Below are 14,471 nucleotides of genomic sequence, written 5' to 3' on the forward strand. Positions count from 1 at the left end.
CAGAGGCAAATACAACTCGAGGATCTATATTTAAGTTATGGAAAGGAGATTTGGTGAGATTTGAGGAAGAGTTTTCACCTGCAGTGTTTTTGAGATTTGGAACACATTGTTAGAGGCAGAGAACATTTCTCATAACATTTAAGAAATATTTAGATGAACACTTGAAGCACCTCGTAATGGAAGGCTACAGGGTGAGTACTGGAAAATAGGATCAGTAGATCAGTACTTGATAATATGTCGTTTGGGTCAATGACCAGCACAGTCCGAGGATATGCTGGTGGCAGCCTGGAAGTGTCACTCAACATGCTTCTGGCGCAACACAGCATGCCCACTATCACTCAGGCTAAACTGTACGTCTTTAGAAGATGGAAGAAAATTCGAGCACCAAGAGGAAACACACGAGGTCAAGGGAGAGTGTACAAATTCCTTGCAGACAATGGCGGAATTGAACCTGGACCACTGGAACTGTAAACATTGTGCTAATGACTAAGATAATGATAATAAGCTTGATTGAAATTTATTGAAGAAAGGCTGTTTGAACTAGTGAAAATCAAATTGCATCCAAGTTAAGAACTTTAAAGTAACTATTATTAAATTAGTGCAATAGATATGAATATGAACATTAAGGATTTGACTAATATATAATTGGTTCAATTAGATGATGGTGATGATTGAATCACTTCAATAGGTTTCAATAGGTACATTTAATATCAGAGAAATGTATACAATATACATCCTGAAATTCTTTTTCTTTGCAAAACATCCACGAAAACAGGAGTGCCCCAAAGAATGAATGACAGTTAAATGTTATAACCCCAAAGCCCTCCCAGCTCCCCCCTCCCATGCATAAGCATCAGCAAAGAAACAACCCCCCCACCAGCAAAAAAGCATCGGCACTTCCCACCGAGCACTCAAGCGTGCAGCAAACCATCAATAAAGACACAGACTTGCAGTACCCCAAAGACTACTCATTCAGCTGGAAATTCGACATACCACAGGCTCTCTCTCTCTCCCAAATAAAGGCAAAAGAGGTGTCTCCGTTTCATAGTGAGAGGGGAGACATAACAAAATAACTCGCCAATTTATGGTGTTAAAAGTCTGTTTTTCCAAGAACTTTTCCAAGTTCTGTGCCCAAAGAACTCGGGTTTCTGGGCATACAGACAGCAGCCAGCTCACTGCTTACGGTTTTCCATTTCCCACAACGTATCAGGTGGCAACACCAACCTCGAGTCTGCCAAAAGAGCCACGAAAATTCGGTACCCTGAAGGCGCACTAGTCTTCCAGGCCACATCCTTGGCACATTGAAAAGTGGCCAGTCGTGAAACCCTGAGAGCAGGTCCCATTTCTGCAAAGAACCGAAGTCAGCGTGTAACTTCAGGTCAGGGTCTTCAAAAGAACCCTGAAAAGGGAAAAAAAAGAGACATCAAAGATAGAGATAGAGCTGTTTCTGAAGATGCAAGCAATGGAGTCACCGTTAGGTGCCATCATCCTAACCTCCGCCCTTGCAGAGATACTAGTTAAGATGGGCAGAAGGAACTGTTGCTGTGGTGTTCTGTAGTACCATACAGACATTGGCCACCACTGTCCATAATGAGCATAATACTGACTTACATTGGCCTCATTTCATTCATAGCCTTCCAGAAACAAGCAGTGAAATAGTCTTGGTGATTCAAATGCTTGTCTAGATCATTCTTAAATATTGTGAGAATACCTGCTTCCACTACCTTCCAGATTACAACCACTGCAATGTATGAAACCATTCCCCCTCAGATCTCATCTAAATTTCTTACCTCTTAATTCATATCCATGGTGTCTTGTTTCAGACAACCACACCATGGGAAAATGGTTCTTGTTATCCACCTTAGCCACACTCTTCATGATTTTATTACTATCACCCTACTGTCTCTCTGCCCAAAGAAAAACATAGCCTGTCCAAATCTCTCCTTACAACTGAAATGCTTCATTCCAGGCAACATCCTGGTGAATCTCCAGGATTCTTCTGATAGCACTTCAACCAGAACTGTACACAATACACTAGGTGTGGGCCAACCAATGTCTTAAAAAGTTGTAACCTGATGACATTGCTCTTATGCCACAGCTGATGAAGACAAGCATCCTATATATCTTCTTCACTACCCTGTCACCCTGTGCTTTCTGAGATCTATAAAGAGGAAGATATACTGCCAAATACCCTCATTCAATGGTGCAAGTTTATATGACTCTCTCCACAAAAGTTTGCATTAAATTAAATGTGATAAATAGGTAACCATTTTATTTATTGTATTTCCTTTTTTTTTTAGGGCACAAATGAGTTAAATGAAAAACTCTTAAAAGAGATAAATGATGCAAGGAAGATTTATATTGTGCCATGTCAACTTCGAGACAAGTTTGTCCTCCGTTTTGTCATATGTGGACGTACAGTTGAAAGTAAACATGTCCAGTATGCGTGGCAAATCATAAGTCAGACTGCTGCAAATCTTCAAATTGGCCCTCAATAATACATAAAATCTACAATACATCTTACATTGTAAAGCAATTGTGTTAAATGAGCATGCTTCACTTTTTTTTGTTATCTTGTGCTGATCAGAAATTACTGCAGGACAATACTCCTTATGAACTAAGTCTAAAACATTTGAATAATTATTCTCTGTTTAGTTTAAATTTTATTTTATTATTTGATGGTATGTTTGACTAATAATAATTTTAAAAAACTGATATTTAAGAACAAGGGGTCACAGTTTAAGGATAAAGGGGAAGCCTTTTAGGACCGAGATGTGGAAAAACTTCTTCACACAGAGAGTGGTGAATCTGTGGAACTCTCTGCCCCAGGAAACAGTTGAGGCCGGTTCATTGGCTATATTTAAGAGGAAGTTAGATGTGGCCCTTGTGGCTAAAGGGATCAGGGGTATGGAGAGAAAGCAGATACAGGGTTCTGAGTTGGATGATCAGCCATTTACCTTCCTACCAGTGACTCGACCTTCAAATTAATCTTTAGGGAATCCTACACAAGAACTCTCAAGTCCCTTTACACCTCTTATTTTTGAATTTTCTCCCCATTTAGAAAATAGTCTACACCTTTATTCCTTCTATCAAAGTGCATGACCATACACTTCCCTACATTATATTCCATCTGCCATTTTTCCCATTCTGTCTAAGTCCTTTTGCTGGCTCCCTGCCCCTCCACCTATCTTCATTTTCGCCATTGATTCCATCATCCAAATCATTGATGTATAACGTGAAAAGAAGTGGTCCCAACAACAACCGCTGCAGAACACCAGTAGTTACCAGCAGCAAACCCAAATAACCCCCTTTATTCTGATTCTCTTCCTCCTGCCAGTAAGCCAATCTTCTATCCATGCTAATGTTTCCATTAATACCAAGGACACTTGTTAAAGCAGCCTCATGTGTGGTACATTATCAAAGGCCTTCTGAAAATCCAAGTAAATAATACCCACTGACTCTCCTTCATCTATCCTGCCTCAGAGCTATTTCCTCAAAGAATTCCAACAGATATGTCAGGCAAGATTTCCCCTTAAGGAAACCATGCTGACTTTGGCCTATTTTATCATTAGCCTCAAAAAACCTAATCTTTAATATGGACTCTAACATCTTCCCAACCACTGGTCAGGCTAACTGCCCTATAATTTCCTTTCTTCTGCCTCCAATGACACTTGCGATTTTGAAGACCTCTGGAATCATTCCAGAACCTAGTGATTCTTGAAAGATTATTACTAATGCATAATTGTTCCAGCTACTTCAGAACCCGGGGGGGGGGGGGGGGGTGTAGTCCATCTGGTCCAGGTGCCTGGCCTACCTTATGGGCTCAGCTTCCCGAGCTAGTAATAGCAACTGCACTCATTTCTGCCCCTAACACTCTTGAATTTCTGGCATACTGCTCAAGTCTTCCAAAGTGAAAGTTTATGCAAAATACTATTGTTCACCCATTTCTTTGTCTCCCATTACTACTTCTCTAGTATTCCTTTCCAGCAGTTTGATATCCACTCTCACCTCTCTTTTCTTCTTTATATATTTGGGAAAATCTTTGGTACCCTCTTTCATATTATTGGCTGGCTTACCTTCATATTTTATCTTTTCTCTCATTGTGGTATTAGTTGCCTTCTGTTGGGTTCTAAAAGCTTCCCAATCCTTAACTCTCACTAATTTGTGCTCTCTTTTTTGCTTTTATGTTGTCTTTGACTTCGCTTATCAACCTCAGCTACCTCATCCTTTTAGAATAATCATCTTTGGGATGGGTCTATTCTGCACCAACCAAATTACCCCCAGAAATTCCAGCCATTGCTGTTCTATCATCATCCCTGCTGGTGTTCCCTTTCAATCAACTTGGCCATCTCCTCTCCCATGCCCATGTAATTCCCTTTACTGCACTGTAATACTGATACATCTGATGTTGGCTTCTCCCTCTCAAACTACAAGGTGATTTTTATCATATTATGATCACTGTCTTCTAAGAGTTCCTTTACCTAAAGCTTCCTAATCAAATCTGTTTCATTGCACACACACAATCCAGAATTGCATTTCGGGTAGTGAGCTCAACCACAAACCGCTTTAAAACACCCTTTTGCAGGCATTCTTCAAATTCTCTCTCTTGGGATCCAGCAACACCCTGATATTCCCAATCTACCTGAAAATTGAAATTCCTCATGAGTATGATAACGTGACACTTTTTTATGTGCCTTTTGTATCTCCCAAAGTATTTTATATCTTACATCCTGGTTACTGTTCAGAGGCCTGTATATAACTCCCATCAATGTCTTTTTACCCTAGCAATTTCTTAACTCTACACACAAGGATTCTACATCTTCCTATCCTGTTACCTCTTTCTAAGGATTTGATTTCAATTTTACCAACAGAGCCATCCCACTCGCTCCACCTACTTGCTTGTCCATTCAATGCAATATTAAGATTGATTTTTGGATGTTAAGCTCCCAACTATGAACTTCTTTCAGGCATGACTCAGTGATGCCCCAAACATCATATCCGCCAATCTCTAAATGCACTACAATATCATCTACCTTATTCCATATACTGTATGCATCTTCAGTCCTGTATTCATCACCTGTTTCAATTTTGCCTCCAAGTTACTCTTCAACTCATCCCACTGACAGCAATTTTGCCCTATAATCTGCCTGTCTTTCTTCACAGGACACTGCAATTAGTTGTATACCAATTACCTAGTCCTCAGCCTTATCACTCTGGTTCCCACCCCCCTGCCAAATTAGTTTAAACCCTCTCTTAACAGCTTTAGCAACCTGCTAGCAAGGACATTTGTGTCCACTCTCTCCCTCCCCCCAAGGTTCAGGTGTAACCTGTCATTTTTGGATAGGCAATAAATGTCAAGAACATGAGATGAAAAGTTCTTGAAAGTGAGCCCCTAGATTGTGTGAACAGTTCAGTGATGGGATGCGTGAAGTTATCCCCTCTGGTCTTGAGGCTCCTGTACCTCCTTCCTGAATGCAGCAGTGAGAAGAGAGCTGGCCTGGATGGTGGGGATCCTTGATGATGGTTACTGCTTTCCTGTGATAGCACTCTAAGTAGATGTGCTTAATGGTGGGGAGGGCTTTTCCTGTGATGGACTGGGCTGTACCCACTACTTTTTAGGATTTTCTGTTGAAGGGCATTGGTGTTTCCATACCAGGATGTGATGCAAGCAGTCCATATACTCTCCACTGTACATCTATAAAAGTATGTCAAAGTTTTGGAACGACACTTATGTGCGGGATCAGGACAGATCCTCTGAAATGATAGCACTAAGTTAAAGTTCCTGACCCACTCCGATGAGGACTGGCTGGTGAACCTCTGGTTTGCTCCTCCGGTAGTCAATAATCAGCTCCTTGGTGTTGCTGATGCTGAGTGTGAGCTTGTTGCAGCACCACTCAGCCAGATTTTCAATCTCCCTCTTATATGCTGATTCATCACCACCTTTGATTCGGCCAACAACAGCGATGTTGACAGCGAACTTAAATATGGATAACAAAGTGCTATTGAATACCTTCTTTGCATTTTTAAACATTTAAGATATTTATTAATTGCAATTGACTTGTATTGTAAACTGAACAGTATCATATATGCACAGTGCAGTACATGTGGGACAATGCTTTTGTTGCAAACAAAAATAAACATTCTGCAAACTCTGAACTGAGCTTTGTATGTTATTTGTATGTAGAACCTCCAGTTTAATATTATGATCAGATTCTGTGGTGTTGTCTTCATCAGATCTACTGTACAGACTCAAAGGTATTTTGAAAAGCAATCCTGATTACTACTAGTCCATTATCAGCAGCTGTGTGAAGAGTTTCTTAGGCTCCATTAATTTGTTTTTTTTTTTCATTTTCATGGGTGGAGGATTCTGTCTAAGTAGCCTCCAACCTAATGACATGATTGTGTGTTAAGAAATATTGAGTCAGTAACAGAAGCACATACTTGTTTTAATTCAAAATTTCTGGCAATAAACAGCCTAATATCAACTTTCCTAATTACTTGCTATAATCGCACACTAAAATAGACATTTTCAAAATAGACATAGTCTTTTCACATATTCTCACATAAACCATTTTCCAGACTTTTCTCACTCATTTAACTTACCTATATACCTTTATCTCCTGATGTTCTTTCAACAACTTGGTAAGATGATGGAGTCCTTCATTAAGGATGTGGTTTCGAGGTACTTGGAGGTATATGACAAAAACGCTAAAGTCAGCATGGTTTCCTTAAAGAGAAATCTTGCTTGACAAATCTGTTGGAATTCTTTGAGGAAGTAACAGGAAGGATAGACAAAGGAGTCTGTGTATGTTGTTCACTTGGATTTTCAGAAGGCCTTTGACAAAGTGCCACACATGAGACAGCTAAACAATATAAGGGCCCTTAATATTACAGGAAAGATACCAGAATGGGTATAGGATTAACTGACTGGCAGAGGCAAAGACTGGGAATAAACGGGGCCTTTTCTGGTTGGGTGCTGGTGACTTGCGGTGTTCCACAGGGTTCAGTGTTGGGACCGCTTCTTTTCCTATTATATGTCAATAGTTTGGAATTTATGGGTTTGTAGAGTGACAGGTAGTGTTGAGGAAACAGGGAGTCTTCAGAAGGACTTGAACAGATTAGAAGAGTGGCAGAGAAGTGGCAGATGGAATATAGTGTAGGGAAGTATATAGTCATGCATTTTCGTAGAAAAAATAAAAGCACTGATTTTTCTAAATAGGGAGTGAATTCAGATATCAGAGGTGCAAATGGACTTTGGAGTCCTAGTGTGGTATTCCCTAAAGTTTAACTTATAGAATGAACTGGTAGGAAGGAAAGCAATTACAATGTTAGCATTCGTTTTGAGAAGAAGACTAGAATATAAAAGTAAGGATGCAATCCTGAGAATTTATACAGCTACATCTGGAGTATTGTGAGCAGCTGTGGGCCCCAAATCCAAGAAAGGATGTGATGGCATTGAAGAAAGTCCAGAAGAGGTTTACATGAATTATCCTGGGAATGAAAGGGTTAAGGTATGATGAGTGTTTAAATGGGTCTAGGTCTGCCACTTTATCTATGTTGTATCTGCAAAAAGCTCCAATGAATAGGTCAATTTCCCTCACACAAAACCATATTAACAATGCCTATTTTTTGCTAAATGCTCAAAGATTTATTTAATAATAGGTCCTAATATTTGTTGTAAACTGGCTTGTAGTTGCTTATATATTTGCTGTTTCCTAATTTAAAGGAACTGTAAGAAATTTTAGAATATTAAAACTATGCATCAGATGTTATCAGCCACATGCAGTAAAGTTAACCAGAACAGGACATTGTCAATCCACAGCTCAACAATTTGCTCATTAACAATTGCAATTTTCTTAATTTCTTCCTTCCCTTGCAGTTCGGATTCCAAATTAGAGATATTTCTGGATTGTTAGTTGTATCTGTTATAATGAAGACTGATGTATCTACCATTTGCTTGTTTTGCATTACTACTTCTGCAAAAGCACTTACCCATGCACCAATGCTCATTCCATATTATATATAAAAATTTTTGTATTTGACTAAATGATATTTTTCTTTCATTGTTAATATTTTATTAATTTGTACTTAATTTTCTGATCTGCCACATATTTGTGTATTTATATGCTTTTTCTTTGGAAGCTCTTTCTTCATGTCCACCTATTCTATTTCTCCGAGAAAACAACCAAGTGAAATAATTATTAAATATTTCTGTCTCTTTTCTGTTGTTACCTGCAACATTATATTGTTTATTAATGGCCTTACTTCTGTCCCAATCTTTTTTTTTTACAATTGACGGTTCTACGAAATATTTCACTCGTTTTAAGTTGATTGGTATTTAATTTCTTGGCAAACACAAAGTACACTGCAGATGCTGTGTTCAAATCAACACGTACAAACAAGTTGGAGGAACTCAGCAGGTCGGGCAGCATCCATGGAAACGAACAGTCAACGTTTCGGGCCGAGACGAAGTCAGTCCTGACGAAGGGTCTCGGCCCGAAACGTTAACTGTTAATTTCTCGGTATCTCTTAGCATTCCTATTTTAACTGTTAGATTTCCTTCTTATTTTCTTTTATTACACATTCCCTTGCTTTCTATGTGCATAGCCTCTCTCTGTATCATCTATAGTTTCTTTATATTTTTATTCATGCCTGGAATCCTATAACCTTAGTGTTTTCTTCTGTCAGTGGAATATATTTTTCATGCACAGTACTGATCACCATTCTAAATGCTTCCCATTGTTAATACATATGGCTGTTTGCCAATAGCATTTCCTATTTTATCTTACCAAGTTCAGTTCTTATCACAAGTTCTTTTCTTCAATTCATAATTTATAACCTAATTTGGATCTGACATGTCCTTTTCTATTATCAATTTAATATATTTATAGACTCTATTGCCAGATTATCCAATAGAAACAAACAGATTTTATTCAATGCTTATAATTAGCATGGAGAATAGGTTTAGGACCATACAGATTAAACAAATCTTAATGTGGGTCAGAACAAAAAGTTTGGGAGCCAGTGTTCTAACAATATAAATCACATTGACATAAAGGAAACAAAACTAAATTAGCAAAATGAATGAACATTTGCATTAAGTATTTCAAAATAATAAGTTTGCATTAATGTTTATTTCTAATTACAATAAACAGAATATATCAGTCCTTTATTTATACAAAAATACCTGGACAGTTACAGTTAAGTTCACAAGCCTTTCAGCTATTTACATCAAGCATATTATGAATGCAGTTTTCCATTTAAAAAGTTAAAACGTTCAAGCATTCCCTGGAAAAAAAAGGATTGCCACATTCTTTTTCAGAATCATCAGTTCTGTAGTAAGTGAAACATAATTCATGATTAGCAAGTTCTATCAGTTGAAAGGTGTGTTGATTGGTCAAATGATTGATTATATCTTCATGCAGAAACATATTAAGGAACAGACCCATACAAATTGAAGCACATAAGCTACTTTCATTTTGATGGGTAAATTAGTTTGCTGTTAAATGTAGACAAATATATCAATGTGTAGGTTAATAACCAAACATATTTGGTATATTCTTCTCAAGCCAAACACAATATGTTATCTTGTGATTTTTTTTCTTCCCAGACAAAGAAAAAAAACAACAGGCTTCATCAACCCTGAGAGTCTCCATTTACTGTACATTCATATCACAAATACAAAAATAAAGTATCAGTCACTGGTTTTTTACTGATAGCCAGCCAGATTGTTGGGTCAGTCAGATTGAAACCCTGTCAGAATTTCAGTAGAAGAGCTCAGTCAAGCTGATAATAAGAATATAAGATTATATTATAATTAATATAATATAATAATTAGTAGTATATGCATATTACCTGCTGAAATAATGGACAAAACTAAATGATTAGCTATTGAATGCTCAAAACATTAACCATCACATTATCATAAGAGCTCTTACAATCTTTTGCCTTTCTAAATTTATATATAATTTTCATTCATAAATATGCAAAAATGATGCAATACTGATTTTAAAATTCTGGCTTGGTGTTTACAAATAACATGTCAGGATCCTGTTATCAAAACTATTTGAATATATTTTATGGATCCATTGAACTGCCTTCACCCCAGTATTGACTGTGTAGAGCAATTTATGCAAATGATTACAAAAGCATACATGTATATACATACACTATGGAGTACATTAGGCAACCATTTGAAGGGGCACTTTTGACAAAAAAATGACAAGAAATGAACACTATTTACTTAAATAGTAAAGGAAAAATACACAACATCCTAAAACTCAAGACAAAATCGCTTTGCAAGTTGACAGATGTTGTAAGAAAATTAATTATGAGCCAAAATGTAATACATAAGTTGTAGCATTCTACTTCTACGACATTCTTTCAACATAGGGCTGTCCTAAAAGCTGTTTAATTAATTAGAACTGCATTTGTAAAATAATTTGGTAGCTTTACATGCTGTGCCATCTGAAATGAACTTACTAATCTTATAACATCCCCAATTTAGAAATGAATTCAGTACACTTGAAAACATTTACAGTGCTTTTATGTAATTGCAATAAAGGCTTACATTGGTGATCTGATAACTAAAAAGTTCTAACCTGCACCTCACAAATGATCTTGATTACCAAGGCTGGACAATCTAATACCACACCACGATGAAACCAATACCATTAATGGTTTAACCATCTGTTAAACCTTTGCAGAAAAGAAATGCTATTTGGTGCAGTGCAGCAAATTCTCAAAAGAATATGATAAAATTCAAATAGTAATGCTACATTATTTGACACTTATCTCGATGTCTAGTTAAGAAGTATGGGCCTTGGAGCAGTAAACTGGCATTTGGCAACTGAACAGCCCTTATACACCAACTATTTTCCTTTAACATTGAAATCAAAATACTAGCACTAGCAACTGCTAGTTTTCCTCCTGAATCCAATGTTATCTCTGTAATGCCTGCATTTATTTTATACTCATAATCTACCATAGCTTCATAACCCGATTTAAAGAATTTAGCTCTCAGCAATAAAATGTGCTGAATCCGAGTTCTTTTTGACCTATTCTTTACTTGTCATTGGACAATGAATATCCCATAATGTACATTGTAAATGACTCTATGTTAACTTCCAAAAGCAGCAGGTACATACATGATTCTCTATTCTTTCAAGATGTCTACACCTGGACAATATTCACAACAGCTTGCATTCAGGAAGCAAAAAAAAAACGTGCTGTAGGATTTCATACGTCTCTTCAGCAATACTACTTAAAAAAATTGAATAGACAAATTATCTGCCCATTTTAGAATATAAATTCATTTTTCTTTAATTCAAATACAGTATCAAGATTATCCCAAAGCAGGTGCTATAGTCAAGTTTTTTGCTGTAATAAACAGTTTAAGTAGTTCATCTTGAATATAATTATCAGAATGTATAAAGTGACTAATAAAACTTGAAAACACCCAGTCACTCACACCATCTTCTGCATTATTATCATGTCTTTGTGAACAGGCACAGCCTCAAGTTAGTCTTCAATTCATGATTTTACTTGATTTCACAGTCTTGTTGGAGAATGCAGTTTTTTTTCTCCGAAAGATCTCAAACTTGTTACAGAGAATAAGGTAGCATTTCCTGTCATAGTTAATTCAAATCATTATCATAAAGAAATCTGGGCACAGTAATGCTTTAGCTTACAAGGAAGAATTCCTCGATTCAGTTGATAAAATTCAACAAGTTGTATAAGATCAGTAAATCTGGTATTTCCATCATCAAGACTGAAAACAAGCTGTCCATTTTCTTCACTCTACAAAAGTAAAAGAAATTGATTGAATACAAAAATATAACAGGTGCAACAATTACTGCAACAGACACGAATGCTTAAAAATTGGCACCATATACAGTGGTGCTAGAAAGTTTGTGAACCCTGCAGAATTTTCTCTATTTCTGCATAAATATGACCTAAAATGTGATCAGATCTTCATATAAGTTCTAAAACTCAATAAAGAGAACCCAATGAAATAATTAACACAAAAAACATTGCTAATTTATTTATTGAGAAAATTGATCCAAGAAAAAGTATGTGAACCTTTGCTTTCAGTAACTGGTGTGATCTCCTTGTGCAGCAATATTTCAACCAAATGTTTCATGTGACTGTTGATCAGTCCTGCACACTGGCTTGGAGGAATTTTAGGCCATTCCTCCATACAAAACTGCTTCAACTCTGTGATGTTGGTGGGTTTCCTTGCATGAACTGCTAGCTTCAGGTCCTTCCGCAACATTTCTATAGGATTAAGGTCAGGACTTTTACACTTGGCCATTCAAAAACATGAAATTTCTTCTTTTTAAACCATTCTATTGTTGATTTATTCCTGTGTTTCAAATGATTGTCTTTTTCCATTATTCAACTTCTATTAAGCTTCAGGTGACAGACTGCTACTGTCTCTTTCTTGATACAATTCTGAATTTGTTGTTCCCTGAATGATTGCAAGCTGTCCAGGCCCTGAGGCAGCAAAGCAGCACCAAACCATGATGCTCCTTCTACTATGCTTCACAGTTGGGATGAGGTTTTGGTGTTAGTGGGCCCAAACATAGCAATGTGCATTTCTGCCAAAAAGTTCAACTTTAGTCTCATCTGTCCACAGAAAATTGTGCCAGAACGCTGCAGAAAATCCAAGTGGTGCTTTACAAACTTGAGATGTGTAGCAATGTTATTTTTTGGAGAGCAGTGGAGAGCACTCCATGGTGTCCTTCCAAGAAAACCATTCTTATTCAGTATTTTTCTTATAGTGGACACATGAACAGAAACTTTAGCAAGTTCTCGAGATTTCTACAAATGTTTTGCTGTTTTCCTTAGGTTCATTTTCACCTCCTTCAGCATGGCACATTGTCCTCTTGGTGTGATTTTTGCAAGATGCCCACTCCTCAGGAGAGGAGCAACAGATCCTGAGTTTCCTCCATTTGTACACAATTTCTCTTACTGTGGCCTGATGAACACTCAGGTCTTTAGAAATGTTGTTGTAGCCTTTTCCAGCTTCCAAGCATCTCTACAATTCTTCTTCTAAGGCCCTCTGAAAGTTGTTTTGATCTAGGCATGGTGCACATAAACAGATCTTTCTTGAGAAGAGCAGCTCTGTCCATAACCTGACTTTGTATGTCTTTTTTATAGAGCAGTACACCTCTACAACCCAAACTTCCAATCTCATTTCATTGACTGCAACACCGGACTCCAAATAGCTTTTGTTGAAGGCATTACCCAAAGCTTCACATACCTTTTCCAACAAATACATTTATTTTTTCTCAATAAATAAATGAAAAAATATCACACAAAAACTGTTGGAGGAAATCAGCAGGCCAGGCAAAATCCATGGAAAAGAGTATAGTCGACTTTTCGGGCTGAGATCTTTAGCAGGACTGCAGAGAAAAGGAGGTGTAGAGTTAAAAGTTGGGGGGCGGAGAGGGAAAAGCACAAGGTGATAGGTGAAACAGGAGGGGAGGGGTGAAGTAAAGATCTGGGAAGTTGATTGGTGAAAGACCATAAGATATAGGAACGGAAGTAGGCCAATTGGCCCGTCGAGTCTGCTCCGCCATTCAATCATGAGCTGATCCAATTCTTTCAGTCATCCCTACTCCCCTGCTTTCACCCATACCCTTTTATGCCCTGGCTAATCAAGAACTTATCTATCTCTGCCTTAAATACACCCAATGACTTGTCCTCCACAGCGGCTTGTGGCAACAAATTCCACACATTTACCATCCTCTGACTAATTTCTTCACATCTCAATTCCAAAAGGACATCCTTCAATCCTGAAGTTGTGCCTTCTTGACCTAGACTCCCCTACCATGGGAAATAACTTTGCCATATCTAGTCTGTTCAGGTCTTTTAACGGTTGGAACGTTTGTATGAGATCCTCCCTCATTCTCCTGAACGCCAGGGAATACAGCCCAAGAGCTGCCAGATGTTCCTCATACGGTAACCCTTTCATTCCTGAAATCATTCTTGTGAATCTTCTCTGAACCCTCTCCAATGTCAGTATATCCTTTCTAAAATAAGGTGCCCAAAACTACACACGATACTCCAAGTGTGGTCTCACAAGTGTCTTATAGAGCCTCAACATCACATCCCTCTCTTATATCCTCCAAAAATGAATGCCAACATTACATTTGCCTTCTTCACAACCGACTCAACCTGGAGGTTAACCTTTAGGGTATCCTGCACAAGGACTCCCAAGTCCCTTTGCATCTCTGCATTTTGAATTCTCTCCCCATCTAAATAATAGTTTGCCCACTTATTTCTTCCACCAAAGTGCATGACCATACACTTTCCAACATTGTATTTCATTTGCCACTTCTTTGCCCATTCCCCTAAACTAAGTCTCTCTGCAGACTCTGTTTCCTCAGCACTACCCGCTCCTCCACCTATCTTTGTATCATCGACAAATTTAGCCACAAATATATTAATACTGTTGTCCAAATCTT

At 37.7% G+C, this 14,471-nt stretch overlaps 2 protein-coding genes across 14 annotated transcripts in view; one reads left to right on the plus strand and one right to left on the minus strand.

The window, feature by feature from the left end:
- The window catches only part of ddc (dopa decarboxylase), a 105,036-nt gene extending 98,880 nt beyond the window's left edge, over positions 1-6,156 (plus strand). For all 4 annotated transcript variants that reach the window (XM_073054339.1, XM_073054341.1, XM_073054342.1 and 1 more), the window contains exon 14: positions 2,301-6,156. In XM_073054339.1, the coding sequence (XP_072910440.1) occupies positions 2,301-2,498 (198 nt within the window). In that variant the 3' untranslated portion in view covers positions 2,499-6,156. The remainder of the gene's footprint in view (positions 1-2,300) is intronic.
- Positions 6,157-9,115: 2,959 nt separating this feature from the next.
- Positions 9,116-14,471, minus strand: part of LOC140732135 (growth factor receptor-bound protein 10-like) — a 227,934-nt gene continuing 222,578 nt past the window's right edge. For all 10 annotated transcript variants that reach the window (XM_073054348.1, XM_073054344.1, XM_073054346.1 and 7 more), the window contains one exon: positions 9,116-11,799. In XM_073054348.1, the coding sequence (XP_072910449.1) occupies positions 11,653-11,799 (147 nt within the window). In that variant the 3' untranslated portion in view covers positions 9,116-11,652. The remainder of the gene's footprint in view (positions 11,800-14,471) is intronic.

The sequence above is a fragment of the Hemitrygon akajei genome, chromosome 8, assembly GCF_048418815.1.
Source record: "Hemitrygon akajei chromosome 8, sHemAka1.3, whole genome shotgun sequence".
NCBI classification, from domain to species: Eukaryota; Metazoa; Chordata; class Chondrichthyes; order Myliobatiformes; family Dasyatidae; genus Hemitrygon; species Hemitrygon akajei.